Below are 16,286 nucleotides of genomic sequence, written 5' to 3'. Positions count from 1 at the left end.
ATCTCCCGTCTCACTCTCCCCCCTCATCTCCCGTCTCACTCCCCCTTCACCTCCCGTCTCATCCCCCCATCATCTCCCCGTCTCACTCCCCCCTCATCTCCCGTCTCACTCCCCCTCATCTCTCGTCTCACTCCCCCCTCACCTCCCATCTCCCGTCTCACTCCCCCCTCATCTCCCGTCTCACTCCCCCCCCATCATCTCCCGTCTCACTCCCCCCCCCCTTATCTCCCGTCTCACTCCCCCCCCTCATCTCCCGTCTCACTCCCCCCTCACCTCCGTCTCCCGTCTCACTCCCCCTCGTCTCCCGCCTCACTCCCCCCTCGTCTCCCGCCTCACTCCCCCCCCTCACCTCCCGTCTCCCGTCTCACTCCCCCTCGTCTCCCGTCTCCCGTCTCACTCCCCCCCCCTCACCTCCCGTCTCCCGTCTCACTTCCCCCCCCTCATCTCCCGTCTCTCTCCCCCCCTCCACCTCCCGTCTCCCGTCTCACTCCCCCTTCACCTCCCGTCTCCCGTCTCACTCCCCCTTCACCTCCCGTCTCATCTCCCGTCTCACTACCCCCTCAACTCCTGTCTCCCCTCTCACTCCCCCCTCATCTCCCGTCTCACTCCCCCCCTCATCTCCCGTCTCACTCCCCCCTCATCTTCCGTCTCACTCCCCCCTCATCTCCCGTCTCACTCCCCCCTCACCTCCCATCTCCCGTCTCACTCCCCCCTCATCTCCTGTCTCACTCCCCCCACCCTCATCTCCCGTATCACCCCCCCCCTCATCTCCCGTCTCCCCCCCCCCTCATCTCCCGTCTCCCCCCCCCTCATCTCCCGTCTCACCCCCCTCATCTCCCGTCTCACCCCCCCATCTCCCGTCTCACCCCCCCATCTCCCGTCTCACCCCCCCCATCTCCCGTCTCACCCCCCCATCTCCCGTCTCACCCCCCCATCTCCGTCTCACCCCCCCATCTCCCGTCTCACCCCCCCCCCCCTCATCTCCCGTCTCACTCCCCCCTCATCTCCCGTCTCACTCCCCCCCTCATCTCCCGTCTCACTCCCCCCTCATCTCCCGTCTCCCTCCCCCCTCATCTCCCGTCTCACCCCCCCCCTCATCTCCCGTCTCACCCCCCCTTCATCTCCCATCTCCCCCCCCTCATCTCCCATCTCACCCCCCCTCATCTTCCCATCTCACCCCCCCATCTCCCGTCTCACCCCCCCCATCTCCCGTCTCCCCCCCCTCATCTCCCGTCTCACCCCCCCTCATCTCCCGTCTCACCCCCCCCCCCCCCCCATCTCCCGTCTCACCCCCCCCCATCTCCCGTCTCACCCCCCCCATCTCCCGTCTCACCCCCCCCATCTCCCGTCTCACCCCCCCCATCTCCCGTCTCACCCCCCCATCTCCCGTCTCACCCCCCCATCTCCCGTCTCACCCCCCCTCTCATCTCCCGTCTCACCCCCCCCTCATCTCCCGTCTCACTCCCCCCCTCATCTCCCGTCTCACCCCCCCTCTCATCTCCCGTCTCACCCCCCCCCCTCTCATCTCCCGTCTCACCCCCCCCCTCATCTCCCATCTCACCCCCCCCTCTCATCTCCCGTCTCACCCCCCCCCTCATCTCCCGTCTCACCCCCGCCCTCATCTCCCGTCTCACCCCCCCCCTCATCTCCCATCTCACTCCCCCCCCCTCATCTCCCATCTCACTCCCCCCCATCTCCCGTCTCACCCCCCCACTCTCCGTCTCACCCCCCCATCTCCCGTCTCACCCCCCCATCCTCCCGTCTCACCCCCCCTCTCATCTCCCGTCTCACCCCCCCCCTCATCTCCCGTCTCACTCCCCCCTCATCTCCCGTCTCACCCCCCCCTCTCATCTCCCGTCTCACCCCCCCCCTCTCATCTCCCGTCTCACCCCCCCCCCTCATCTCCCATCTCACCCCCCCTCTCATCTCCCGTCTCACCCCCCCCCTCATCTCCCGTCTCACCCCCCCCTCATCTCCCGTCTCACCCCCCCCTCATCTCCCATCTCACTCCCCCCCCTCATCTCCATCTCACTCCCCCCCCCTCATCTCCCATCTCACCCCCCCTCATCTCCCATCTCACTCCCCCCCCATACTAGTGCAGTTTTTACAAATATTCGTTGTTAAAGTGTATTTCTTTGCCCCTCGCATTGAAATGTTGCACCAGTCAGTGCAGCCGCGTGTGAGCCGGTAACGGGAGCTGCATGTATTCCGTGCTATCATTGTGGGAGCTGGGGGCTGCGTGGTGGGGCTGCCTCGGGAGCTGGGGGCTGCGTGGTGGGGCTGCCTCGGGAGCTGGGGGCTGCGTGGCGGGGCTGCGTGGTGGGGGTGCGTGGTGGGGCTGCCTCGGGAGCTGGGGGCTGCGTGGCGGGGCTGCGTGGTGGGGCTGCCTCGGGAGCTGGGGGCTGCGTGGTGGGGCTGCCTCGGGAGCTGGGGGCTGCGTGGCGGGGGTGCGTGGTGGGGGTGCGTGGTGGGGCCTGCCTCGGGAGCTGGGGGCTGCGTGGCGGGGGTGCGTGGTGGGGCTGCCTCGGAGCTGGGGGCTGCCTCGGGAGCTGCGTGGCGGGGCTGCGTGGTGGGGCTGCCTCGGGAGCTGGGGGCTGCGTGGCGGGGGTGCGTGGTGGGGCTGCCTCGGGAGCTGGGGGCTGCCTCGGGAGCTGCGTGGCGGGGCTGCGTGGTGGGGCTGCCTCGGGAGCTGGGGGCTGCGTGGCGGGGGTGCGTGGCGGGGCTGCCTCAGGGGCTGGGGGTTAGTGGCGGGGCTGCTTCGGGGGCTGCGTGGCGGGGCTGTGTGGTGGGGGAGCTGGGGGCTGTGTGGTGGGGGAGCTGGGGGCTGCGTGGTGGGGGAGCTGGGGGCTGCATGGCGGGGCTGCCTTGGGAACTGGGGGCTGCGTGGCGGGGCTGGGGGTTGCTTGGCTGCCTCAGGGGCTGGGGGTTGCGTGGCGGGCTGTCTCGGGGGATTCGTGGCAGGTCCTGTCTCGGGGGCTGCGTGGCGGGGCTGTCTCGGGGGCTTCGTGGCAAGTCTGTCTCGGGGCTGCGTGGTGGGGCTGCCTCAGGGGCTGGTGGCTGCGTGGCGGGCTGCCCTCGGGGGCTGGGGGCTGCGTGGCGGGGCTGCCTCGAGGGCTGGTGGCTGCGTGGCGGGGCTGCCTTGGGGAACTGGGGGCTGCGTGGCGGGGCTGGGGTTGCTTGGCTGCCTCAGGGGCTGGGGGTTGCGTGGCGGGGCTGTCTCGGGGGATTCGTGGCAGGTCTGTCTCGGGGGGTGCGTGGCGGGGCTGCCTCGGGAGCTGGGGGCTGCGTGGCGGGGGTGCGTGGTGGGGCTGCCTCGGGAGCTGGGGGTTAGTGGCGGGGCTGCTTCGGGGGCTGCGTGGCGGGGCTGTGTGGTGGGGGAGCTGGGGGCTGTGTGGTGGGGGAGCTGGGGGCTGCAGGCGGGGCTGCCTTGGAACTGGGGGCTGCGTGGCGGGGCTGGGGGTTGCTTGGCTGCCTCAGGGGCTGGGGTTGCGTGGCGGGGCTGTCTCAGGGGATTCGTGGCAGGTCTGTCTCGGGGGCTGCGTGGCGGGGCTGTCTCGGGGGCTTCGTGGCAAGTCTGTCTCGGGGGCTGCGTGGTGGGGCTGCCTCAGGGGCTGGTGGCTGCGTGGCGGGGCTGCCTCGGGGGCTGGGGGCTGCGTGGCGGGGCTGCCTCGAGGGCTGGTGGCTGCGTGGCGGGGCTGCCTCCGGGGCTGCGTGGCGGGGCTGTCTCGGGGGCTGCGTGGCGGGCTGCCTCGGGGGCTGGGGGCTGCGTGGCTGGGCTTTCTCGGGGGCTGCGTGGCGGGGCTGCCTCGGGGGCTGGGGGCTGCGTGGCGGGGCTGCCTCGGGGGCTGGGGGCTGCGTGGCTGGGCTTTCTCGGGGGCTGCGTGGCGGGGCTGCCTCGGGGGCTGGGGGCTGCGTGGCGGGGCTGCCTCGGGGGCTGGGGGCTGCGTGGCTGGGCTTTCTCGGGGGGCTGCGTGGCGGGGCTGCCTCGGGGGCTGGGGGCTGCGTGGCGGGGCTGCCTCGGGGGCTGGGGGCTGCGTGGCTGGGCTTTCTCGGGGGCTGCGTGGCGGGGCTGCCTCGGGGGCTGGGGGCTGCGTGGCTGGGCTTTCTCGGGGGCTGCGTGGCGGGCTGTCTCGGGGGCTGCGTGGCGGGGCTGCGTGGCAGGGCTGCTTCCATGGGTTACGTGGTTTTTGCCTTGGTTCTTTTTGCAGTTAGACTTTCAGGGCTGCCAGAGAAGGCGTTCCGTGTGCGAGCGCTGTCCCGTGTGCGAGCGCTGTCCCGTGTGCGAGCGCTGTCCCGTGTGCGAGCGCTGTCCCGTGTGCGAGCGCTGTCCCGTGTGTGAGCGCTGTGCCTATGTTGCTGCGCCAGTATATATATATAGGCGACACTGGGACTCTATACTGGCTGTATATAGTTAGTGGCGCCCTCTCCTGGCCTCAGTGTCCGACCCGTCTCTCTCTTCCAGAAAAGCCATCGCAAAGTCCGGCGCCCAGCACGTGGTACCGTCGCCCAGCGTCCTGTGCGGTGACTCCGAAACCCAAGTGCGCAGCACCGTGGACTGGAGCGTAAGTGCCAATCGTGTGGTAATGTATGGAGCGGTGGCTGGTGTGCTCGGCACTGTGCAATGCCCACAGGTTTCTGTACATGTGCAGCCAGTGCTGCGGTACCCTCCGCTGGTGGGAGGCCTGGCAAAGCAATGCCATGCCTATCCTGTGTGTCTCTACCAGCCACGTGCACTCTCCTTCGTGTCTCCCCCAGGAGAGCGCTCTCTCACCCTGTCTCTCCCCCAGGAGAGCGCTCTCTCACCCTGTCTCTCCCCCAGGAGAGCGCTCTCTCACCTTTGTGTCTCCCCCAGGAGAGCGCTCTCTTACCCTGTCTCTCCCCCAGGAGAGCGCTCTCTCACCTTCGTGTCTCCCCCAGGAGAGCGCTCTCTTACCCTGTCTCTCCCCCAGGAGAGCGCTCTCTCACCTTTCGTGTCTCCCCCAGGTGAGCGCGCTCTCACCCTGTCTCTCCCCCAGGAGTGCGCTCTCTCACCTTCGTGTCTCCCCCAGGAGTGCGCTCTCTCACCTTCGTGTCTCCCCCGGGTGAGCGCTCTCTCACCCTGTCTCTCCCCCAGCAGAACGCTCTCTCACCTTTGTGTCTCCCCCAGGAGAGCGCTCTCTTACCCTGTCTCTCCCCCAGGAGAGCGCTCTCTCACCTTCGTGTCTCCCCCAGGTGAGCGCTCTCTCACCCTGTCTCTCCCCCAGGAGTGCGCTCTCTCACCTTCGTGTCTCCCCCAGGAGTGCACTCTCTCACCTTCGTGTCTCCCCCGGGTGAGCGCTCTCTCACCCTCTCTCACCCTGTCTCCCCCAGGTGAGCGCTCTCTCACCCTGTCTCCCCCAGCAGAACGCTCTCTCACCCTGTCTCTCCCCCAGCAGAACGCTCTCTCACCCTGTCTCTCCCCCAGCAGAACGCTCTCTCACCCTGTCTCTCCCCCAGCAGAACGCTCTCTCACCCTGTCTCTCCCCCAGGAGAACGCTCTCTCACCCTGTCTCTCTCCCCCAGCAGAACGCTCTCTCATCCTGTCTCTCCCCCAGGAGAGCGCTCTCTCACCCTGTCTCTCCCCCAGCAGAGCGCTCTCTCACCTTCGTGTCTCCCCCAGGAGAGCGCTCTCTCACCTTCGTGTCTCCCTGTCTCTCCCCCAGCAGAAAGCACTCTCTCCCTGTCTCTCCCCCAGCAGAACGCTCTCTCACCCTGTTCCTCCCCCAGCAGAACACTCTCTCACCTATGTCTCTCCCCCAGGAGAGCGCTCTCTCACCTTCATGTCTCCCCCAGGAGAGCGCTCTCTCACCTTCGTGTCTCCCCCAGGAGAGCGCTCTCTCACCCTGTCTCTCCCCCCGGAGAGCGCTCTCTCACCTTCGTGTCTCCCCCAGGAGGGCGCTCTCTCAACTTCGTGTCTCCCCTAGGAGTGCGCTCTCTCACCTTCGTGTCTCCCCCAGGTGAGCGCTCTCTCACCCTGTCTCTCCCCCAGGAGAGCGCTCTCTCACCTTCGTGTCTCCCCCAGGAGAGCGCTCTCTCACCCTGTCTTTCCCCCAGCAGAGCGCTCTCTCACCCTGTCTTTCCCCAAGAGAGCGCTCTCTCACCCTGTCTTTCCCCCAAGAGAGCGCTCTCTCATCTGTGTCTCTCCCCCAGGAGAGCGCTCTCTCACCTGTGTCTCTCCTCCAGGAGAGCGCTCTCTCACCCTGTCTCTCCCCCAGCAGAACGCTCTCTCACCCTGTCTCTCCCCCAGCAGAACGCTCTCTCACCCTGTCTTTCCCCCAGCAGAACGCTCTCTCACCCTGTCTCTCCCCCAGCAGAACGCTCTCTCATCCTGTCTCTCCCCCAGGAGAACGCTCTCTCACCCTGTCTCTCCCCCAGCAGAACGCTCTCTCACCCTGTCTCTCCCCCAGGAGAGCACTCTCTCACCTGTGTCTCTCCCCCAGCAGAACGCTCTCTCACCCTGTCTCTCCCCCAGGAGAACGCTCTCTCACCCTGTCTCTCCCCCAGCAGAATGCTCTCTCACCCTGTCTCTCCTCCAGGAGAGCGCTCTCTCACCTGTGTCTCTCCCCCAGGAGAGCGCTCTCTCACCTGTGTCTCTCCCCCAGGAGAGCGCTCTCTCACCTGTGTCTCTCCCCCAGCAGAACGCTCTGTCACCCTGTCTCTCCCCCAGCAGAACGCTCTCTCACCCTGTCTCTCCCCCAGGAGAGCGCTCTCTCACCTGTGTCTCTCCCCCAGGAGAGCGCTTTCTCACCCTGTCTCTCCCCCAGCAGAACGATCTCTCACCCTGTCTCTCCCCCAGCAGAACGCTCTCTCACCCTGTTCCTCCCCCAGCAGAACACTCTCTCACCTGTGTCTCTCCCCCAGGAGAGCGCTCTCTCATCTGTGTCTCTCCCCCAGGAGAGCGCTGTCTCACCTGTGACTCTCCCCCAGGAGAGCGCTCTCTCACCCTGTCTCTCCCCCAGCAGAATGCTCTCTCACCCTGTCTCTCCCCCAGCAGAACGCTCTCTCAGCCTGTCTCTCCCCCAGCAGAACGCACTCTCACCCTGTCTCTCCCCCAGGAGAGCGCACTCTCACCCTGTCTCTCCCCCAGCAGAACGCTCTCTCACCCTGTCTCTCCCCCAGGAGAACGCTCTCTCACCTGTGTCTCTCCCCCAGGAGAGCAATCTCTCACCTGTGTCTCTCCCCCAGGAGAGCGCTCTCTCACCTGTGTCTCTCACCCAGGAGAGCGCTCTCTCACCCTGTCTCTCCCCCAGCAGAACGCTCTCTCACCCTGTCTCTCCCCCAGCAGAACGCTCTCTCACCCTGTCTCTCCCTCAGCAGAACGCTCTCTCACCCTGTCTCTCTCCCCCATGAGAACGCTCTCTCACACTGTCTCTCCCCCAGGAGAGCGCTCTCTCACCTGTGTCTCTCCCCCAGGAGAGCGCTCTCTCACCTGTGTCTCTCCCCCAGGAGAGCGCTCTCTCACCCTGTCTCTCCCCCAGCAGAATGCTCTCTCACCCTGTCTCTCCCCCAGGAGAGCGCTCTCTCACCCTGTCTCTCCCCCAGCAGAACGCACTCTCACCCTGTCTCTCCCCCAGGAGAGCGCTCTCTCACCCTGTCTCTCCCCCAGGAGAGCGCACTCTCACCCTGTCTCTCCCCCAGCAGAACGCTCTCTCACCCTGTCTCTCCCCCAGGAGAACGCTCTCTCACCCTGTCTCTCCCCCAACAGAACACTCTCTCACCTGTGTCTCTCCCCCAGGAGAGCGCTCTCTCACCCTGTCTCTCCCCCAGGAGAACGCTCTCTCACCCTGTCTCTCCCCCAGCAGAACGCTCTCTCACACTGTCTCTCCCCCAGGAGAGCGCTCTCTCACCTGTGTCTCTCCCCCAGGAGAGCACTCTCTCACCTGTGTCTCTCCCCAGGAGAGCGCTCTCTCACCTGTGTCTCTCACCCAGGAGAGCGCTCTCTCACCCTGTCTCTCCCCCAGCAGAATGCTCTCTCACCCTGTCTCTCCCCCCAGCAGAACGCTCTCTCACCCTGTCTCTCCCCCAGCAGAACGCTCTCTCACCCTGTCTCTCCCCCAGCAGAACGCTCTCTCACCCTGTCTCTCTCCCCCAGGAGAACGCTCTCTCACACTGTCTCTCCCCCAGGAGAGCGCTCTCTCACCTGTGTCCTCTCCCCAGGAGAGCGCTCTCTCACCTGTGTCTCTCCCCCAGGAGAGCGCTCTCTCACCCCTGTCTCTCCCCCAGCAGAACGCTCTCTCACCCTGTCTCTCCCCCAGCAGAACGCTCTCTCACCCTGTCTCCTCCCCAGCAGAACGCTCTCTCACCCTGTCTCTCTCCCCCAGGAGAACGCTCTCTCACCCTGTCTCTCTCCCCCAGGAGAACGCTCTCTCACCCCGTCTCTCCCCCAGGAGAGCGCTCTCTCACCTGTGTCTCTCCCCCAGGAGAGCGCTCTCTCACCTGTGTCTCTCCCCTCCTACACACGTCTACCTTCTCTCATATCCCTTCAGGAGAGCGCTCTCTCACCTGTGTCTCTCCCCCAGGAGAGCGCTCTCTCACCTGTGTCTCTCCCCCAGGAGAGCGCTCTGTATGGGGATCACCTCTGGTTCGAGACCAGCGTGTCCGGAGACTTCTGTTACGTGGGAGAGCAGAACTGCGCGGCGAAGCTCCAGGTACGGACAGTGTGCGCAGCGCTGTGCCCCCCGCCCCCCCCCGTCCCAAGAGCTTACTATCCAATCACAGGGATTCACTTCAAAGGTAGCGTGGTAACCGCCAACTCTCCCCTTCATCCCATAGAGCAGGGGTGGCAACTCCAGTGCTCAAGGGCCACTGTGCTGAAGCATGGATATCCTTAATACGTGGTCTGGAAGGTGGCCCTCGAGGGCTGGGGGTGGCCCCTCCTGCCGTGGAACGTTACCCGTTACAGCTGCTTCGGGAACACCTTCCCCAGTCATGTGATTACAGCTTCATTAAACAATGTGACCCCTGAATATTTAGCGAGCTTCCGTTTCGGCCGCTCCCTTGGGGTGTTAGCGCCCGATCTGCCCCCAGAGAGGCGGCAGGAGGCTGGGGCGCTGCATGATGGCTTCAGTAGCTCCACCTCACCAGGATACGCACCCTCTTGGGGTCAAACTCAAGAATGACCGCTAAAGCCCCACTTCCTTTATTAAGGACCGCTAAAATGTCTGTGTGTTAGAAATCTGTCAGGTGACTTCCTGCGGGGACCTGACACAGGGCGAGAGCTCTGTGACGCACAGTGATGACATCATAACTCTCGCTCTCTCCCCAACAGCAGAAGTCGGCGTCCCGGAGGAAGTGCGCAGCGTGCAAGATCGTGGTGCATACGCCGTGTATTGCGCAGCTCGAGAAGGTGAGGTAGAGGCCTGGCTCTCTAACTGCCTGGTCCTAGAGGTGCCAGGTTCTTATTTATTTATAACATGCGTTAGCAGGAAGTAATACCAGGAAGTAATACCAGGAAGTAATGCATTGAGAGTTACCGCTCGTTCTCACGTATGTCCTAATACATGGTTACAAATACATAGTTACATAAGTGAACAGGGTATACATTATATACAAGATATTGTGTGCACAGAGAGAGATAATATATATTATAGGCGTATGTAACAGTTACAGATAATATATATTATAGGCGTATGTAACAGTTACAGATAATATATATTATAGGCGTATGTAACAGTTACAGATAATATATATTATAATATTATAGGCGTATGTAACAGTTACAGATAATATATATTATAGGCGTATGTAACAGTTACAGATAATATATATTATAGGCGTATGTAACAGTTACAGATAATATATATTATAGGCGTATGTAACAGTTACAGATAATATATATTATAGGCGTATGTAACAGTTACAGATAATATATATTATAGGCGTATGTAACAGTTACAGATAATATATATTATAGGCGTATGTAACAGTTACAGATAATATATATTATAGGCGTATGTAACAGTTACAGATAATATATATTATAGGCGTATGTAACAGTTACAGATAATATATATTATAGGCGTATGTAACAGTTACAGATAATATATATTATAGGCGTATGTAACAGTTACAGATAATATATATTATAGGCGTATGTAACAGTTACAGATAATATATATTATAGGCGTATGTAACAGTTACAGATAATATATATTATAGGCGTATGTAACAGTTACAGATAATATATATTATAGGCGTATGTAACAGTTACAGATAATATATATTATAGGCGTATGTAACAGTTACAGATAATATATATTATGGGTGTATGTAACAGTTACAGATAATATATATTATAGGCGTATGTAACAGCTACAGATAATATATATTATGGGTGTATGTAACAGTTACAGATAATATATATTATAGGCGTATGTAACAGCTACAGATAATATATATTATAGGCGTATGTAACAGCTACAGATAATATATATTATAGGCGTATGTAACAGTTACAGATAATATATATTATAGGCGTATGTAACAGTTACAGATAATATATATTATAGGCGTATGTAATAGTTACAGATAATATATATTATAGGCGTATGTAACAGTTACAGATAATATATATTATAGGCGTATGTAATAGTTACAGATAATATATATTATAGGCGTGTGTAACAGTTACAGATAATATATATTATAGGCGTATGTAACAGTTACAGATAATATATATTATAGGCGTGTGTAACAGTTACAGATACTATATATTATAGGCGTATGTAACAGTTACAGATAATATATATTATAGGCGTGTGTAACAGTTACAGATAATATATATTATAGGCGTGTGTAACAGTTACAGATAATATATATTATACGCGTATGTAACAGTTACAGATAATATATATTATAGGCGTATGTAACAGTTACAGGTAATATATATTATAGGCGTATGTAACAGTTACAGATAATATATATTATACGCGTATGTAACAGTTACAGATAATATATATTATAGGCGTATGTAACAGTTACAGACCAGATTCAAATGTGAGGCAGCTTTAGTTATGAAAGAACGGAGACTGGTTCTGTGTCTCTTTACATGTCTAACTAGAGGTGCCAGCTTCTGTATATCTCTGCCCATCCAGTCCTAGAGGTGCCTGGCTCTGTATATCTGTACCCATTTAGTCCTACAGGTGCTAGGCTTGATCTCTGTAGGCGTTCAGCCCATGGGTCGCTTGGCTGTATATTTTAGTTGCCATTCAGCCCCAGAGGTTTAGACTGTATCTCAGGTGCGCTGCCTTACAGGTGTATCTCAGGTGCGCTGCCTTACAGGTGTATCTCAGGTGCGCTGCCTTACAGGTGTATCTCAGGTGCGCTGCCTTACAGGTGTATCTCAGATGCGCTCCCCTACAGGTGTATCTCAGGTGCGCTGCCTTACAGGTGTATCTCAGGTGCGCTGCTTACAGGTGTATCTCAGGTGCGCTCCCCTACAGGTGTATCTCAGGTGCGCTCCCCTACAGGTGTATCTCAGGTGCGCTCCCCTACAGGTGTATCTCAGGTGCGCTCCCCTACAGGTGTATCTCAGGTGCGCTCCCCTACAGGTGTATCTCAGGTGCGCTCCCCTACAGGTGTATCTCAGGTGCGCTCCCCTACAGGTGTATCTCAGGTGCGCTCCCCTACAGGTGTATCTCAGGTGCGCTCCCCTACAGGTGTATCTCAGGTGTGCTCCCCTACAGGTGTATCTCAGGTGCGCTGCCTTACAGGTGTATCTCAGATGCGCTCCCCTACAGGTGTATCTCAGGTGCGCTGCCTTACAGGTGTATCTCAGGTGCGCTCCCCTACAGGTGTATCTCAGGTGCGCTCCCCTACAGGTGTATCTCAGGTGCGCTCCCCTACAGGTGTATCTCAGGTGCGCTGCCTTACAGGTGTATCTCAGGTGCGCTCCCCTACAGGTGTATCTCAGGTGCGCTCCCCTACAGGTGTATCTCAGGTGCGCTCCCCTACAGGTGTATCTCAGGTGCGCTCCCCTACAGGTGTATCTCAGGTGCGCTCCCCTACAGGTGTATCTCAGGTGCGCTCCCCTACAGGTGTATCTCAGGTGCACTCCCCTACAGGTGTATCTCAGGTGCGCTCCCCTACAGGTGTATCTCAGGTGCGCTCCCCTACAGGTGTATCTCAAGTGTGCTCCCCTACAGGTGTATCTCAGGTGTGCTCCCCTACAGGTGTATCTCAGGTGTGCTCCCCTACAGGTGTATCTCAGGTGTGCTCCCCTACAGGTGTATCAGGTGCGCTCCCCTACAGGTGTTTCTCAGGTGCGCTGCCTTACAGGTGTATCTCAGGTGTATCTCAGGTGTGCTCCCCTACAGGTGTATCTCAGGTGCGCTCCCCTACAGGTGTATCTCAGGTGCGCTCCCCTACAGGTGTATCTCAGGTGCGCTCCCCCTACAGGTGTATCTCAGGTGCGTTCCCCTGCAGGTGTATCTCAGGTGCGCTCCCCTACAGGTGTATCTCAGGTGTGCTCCCTACAGGTGTATCTCAAGTGTGCTCCCCTACAGGTGTATCTCAGGTGTGCTCCCCTACAGGTGTATCTCAGGTGTACTCCCCTACAGGTGTATCTCAGGTGCGCTGCCTTACAGGTGTATCTCAGGTGTGCTCCCCTACAGGTGTATCTCAGGTGTGCTCCCCTACAGGTGTATCTCAGGTGTGCTCCCCTACAGGTGTATCTCAGGTGCGCTGCCTTACAGGTGTATCTCAGGTGCGCTGCCTTACGGGTGTATCTCAGGTGCGCTGCCTTACGGGTGAATAGTTCTGTATCCCAGCTGAACAATCCTAGAGGTTCCTGGCTTCGTATCACCGCACGCTTCGGCCTTTCCCTGCCTGCGCTGTTCAGCCCTAGAGGTTCCTGGCTCCGTATCACCGCGCGCTTCGGCCTTTCCCTGCCTGCGCTGTTCAGCCCTAGAGGTGCCAGGTTCCCACCCACATAATGAAATTCTTTGGTTTTACCGACTTTCATTTTTTTTAAATATTGAACAAATACAAAATAATTTCCCCAAACCGGCCATTAAAATGAGATCCGCTACGAGGGCGCGTCCCGGGATTTACTGACACCCTCATTACATAGGTGCCCGGGATTTACTGGCACCCTCATTACATAGGTGCCCGGGATTTACTGACACCCTCATTACATAGGTGCCCGGGATTTACTGACACCCTCATTACATAGGTGCCCGGGATTTACTGACACCCTCATTACATAGGTGCCCGGGATTTACTGACACCCTCATTACATAGGTGCCCGGGATTTACTGACACCCTCATTACATAGGTGCCCGGGATTTACTGACACCCTCATTACATAGGAGCCTGGGATTTACTGACACCCTCATTACATAGGTGCCCGGGATTTACTGACATCCTCATTACATAGGTGCCCGGGATTTACTGGCACCCTCATTACATAGGTGCCTGGGATTTACTGACACCCTCATTACATAGGTGCCCGGGATTTACTGACACCCTCATTACATAGGTGCCCGGGATTTACCGACACCCTCATTACATAGGTGCCCGGAATTTACTGACACCCTCATTACATAGGTGCCCGGGATTTACTGACACCCTCATTACATAGGTGCCCCGGACGTTATTGACACCCTCATTACATAGGAGCCCGGGATTTACTGACACCCTCATTACATAGGTGCCCGGGATTTACTGGCACCCTCATTACATAGGTGCCCGGGATTTACTGACACCCTCATTACATAGGTGCCCGGGATTTACTGGCACCCTCATTACATAGGTGCCCGGGATTTACTGACACCCTCATTACATAGGTGGCCGGGATTTACTGACACCCTCATTACATAGGAGCCCGGGATTTACTGACACCCTCATTACATAGGTGCCCGGGATTTACTGACACCCTCATTACATAGGTGCCCGGGATTTACTGACATCCTCATTACATAGGTGCCCGGGATTTGCAGACACCCTCATTACATAGGAGCCTGGGATTTACTGACACCCTCATTACATAGGTGCCCGGGATTTACTGACATCCTCATTACATAGGTGCCCGGGATTTACTGACATCCTCATTACATAGGTGCCCGGGATTTACTGACACCCTCATTACATAGGAGCCCGGGATTTACTGACATCCTCATTACATAGGTGCCCGGGATTTACTGACACCCTCATTACATAGGTGCCCGGGATTTACTGACACCCTCATTACATAGGTGCCCGGGATTTACTGACATCCTCATTACATAGGTGCCCGGGATTTACTAACACCCTCATTACATAGGAGCCTGGGATTTACTGACACCTCTCATTACATAGGTGCCCGGGATTTACTGACACCCTCATTACATAGGTGCCCGGGATTTACTGACATCCTCATTACATAGGTGCCCGGGATTTACTGACATCCTCATTACATAGGTGCCCGGGATTTACTGACACCCTCATTACATAGGTACCCGGGATTTACTGACACCCTCATTACATAGGAGCCCGGGATTTACTGACACCCTCATTACATAGGTGCCCGGGATTTACTGACACCCTCATTACATAGGTGCCCGGGATTTACTGACATCCTCATTACATAGGTGCCCGGGATTTACTGACATCCTTATTACATAGGTGCCCGGGATTTACTGACACCCTCATTACATAGGAGCCCGGGATTTACTGACATCCTCATTACATAGGTGCCCGGGATTTACTGACACCCTCATTACATAGGTGCCCGGGATTTACTGACACCCTCATTACATAGGTGCCCGGGATTTACTGACATCCTCATTACATAGGTGCCCGGAATTTACTGACACCCTCATTACATAGGAGCCTGGGATTTACTGACACCCTCATTACATAGGTGCCCGGGATTTACTGACACCCTCATTACATAGGTGCCCGGGATTTACTGACATCCTCATTACATAGGTGCCCGGGATTTACTGACATTCTGATTACATAGGTGCCCGGATTTACTGACACCCTCATTACATAGGTACCCGGGATTTACTGACACCCTCATTACATAGGTGCCCGGGATTTACTGGCACCCTCATTACATAGGTGCCCGGGATTTACTGACATCCTCATTACATAGGAGCCCGGGATTTACTGACATCCTCATTACATAGGAGCCCGGGATTTACTGACATCCTCATTACATAGGAGCCCGGGATTTACTGACATCCTCATTACATAGGTGCCCGGGATTTTACTGACATCCTCATTACATAGGTGCCCGGGATTTACTGACATCCTCATTACATAGGTGCCCGGGATTTACCGACACCCTCATTACATAGGTGCCTGGGATTTACTGACACCCTCATTACATAGGTGCCCGGGATTTACTGACACCCTCATTACATAGGTGCCCGGGATATACTGACACCCTCATTACACAGGTGTCCGGGATTTACTGACACCCTCATTACATAGGTGCCCGGGATATACTGACACCCTCATTACATAGGAGCGGGCCGCTTATTAACCCCTGTGCTGCCGGGGAACTGTATTGTATTGTTTCAAGTCCCTCTTGTAGTGAAGGGGTTAATTAGTGAGAGGGGTGTTGAATGTAACCCTCTCACTGCCAGACCGAGTAGCAGTTCATTGCTTTGCTGTCCCCTGGTGGCAGTGAAGGGGTTAAGTGATGGACAGGCTTGTGATTCTCGGCCTCTGTCTCCAGATTAACTTCCGGTGTAAACCGTCGTACCGGGAGTCTGGGTCTCGCAATATACGGGAGGTAGGAGGCGGCGTCTCTAGACCGCGCTCGCTCTCTCGCACTCTCTGTCTCTCGCACTCTCTGTCTCTCGCACTCTCTGTCTCTCGCGCTCGCACTGTCTCTCGCGCTCTCTGTCTCTCGCGCTCTCTGTCTCTCGCGCTCGCACTGTCTCTCGCGCTCTCTGTCTCTCTCTTTCTGTCTGTCTCTGTCTGTCTGTCTGTCTCTCTCTGTCTGTCTGTCTCTCTCTTTCTGTCTGTCTCTCTCTCGCGCTCTCTGTCTCTCTCTTTCTGTCTGTCTGTCTCTCTCTCGCACGCTGTCTCCCTCTCGCGCTCTCTCTGTCTCCCTCGTTTCCCCTGTCTGTCTATGACTCTGTGCCTCTCTCTTGCACTCTCTCCCTCTGTCTCATTTGTTACCCCTGCATGTCTCTTCTCTGTGCCTCGGTGTAACAGCCGGTCACGGTTCGGCATCATTGGGTTCACCGGAGACGTCAGGCAGGGAAGTGCCTGGCAGTGCGGGAAGGTAAGATATAACCCCCTCCCCCCAAATAATAGCACCCCAGTAACTAACC

At 57.7% G+C, this 16,286-nt stretch overlaps 1 protein-coding gene across 9 annotated transcripts in view; it reads left to right on the top strand.

Annotated features, from left to right (window-relative positions):
• DGKZ (diacylglycerol kinase zeta) overlaps positions 1-16,286 on the top strand; it is a 65,526-nt gene extending 49,240 nt beyond the window's left edge. For 4 of the 9 annotated variants that reach the window (XM_075567509.1, XM_075567513.1, XM_075567512.1 and 1 more), the window contains 5 exons: positions 4,463-4,562; positions 8,571-8,666; positions 9,287-9,364; positions 15,683-15,739; positions 16,168-16,286. In XM_075567509.1, coding sequence (XP_075423624.1) covers positions 4,463-4,562; positions 8,571-8,666; positions 9,287-9,364; positions 15,683-15,739; positions 16,168-16,248 — 412 coding nt within the window. In that variant the 3' untranslated portion in view covers positions 16,249-16,286. Of the gene's footprint in view, positions 1-4,462; positions 4,563-8,537; positions 8,667-9,286; positions 9,365-15,682; positions 15,740-16,167 lie in introns of all 9 variants that reach the window. The other 5 variants (XM_075567508.1, XM_075567511.1, XM_075567504.1 and 2 more) reach the window with 3 other exon arrangements.

The sequence above is a fragment of the Ascaphus truei genome, chromosome 12, assembly GCF_040206685.1.
Source record: "Ascaphus truei isolate aAscTru1 chromosome 12, aAscTru1.hap1, whole genome shotgun sequence".
Lineage (NCBI taxonomy): Eukaryota > Metazoa > Chordata > Amphibia > Anura > Ascaphidae > Ascaphus > Ascaphus truei.
This window is presented reverse-complemented; position numbering and strand designations above follow the sequence as displayed.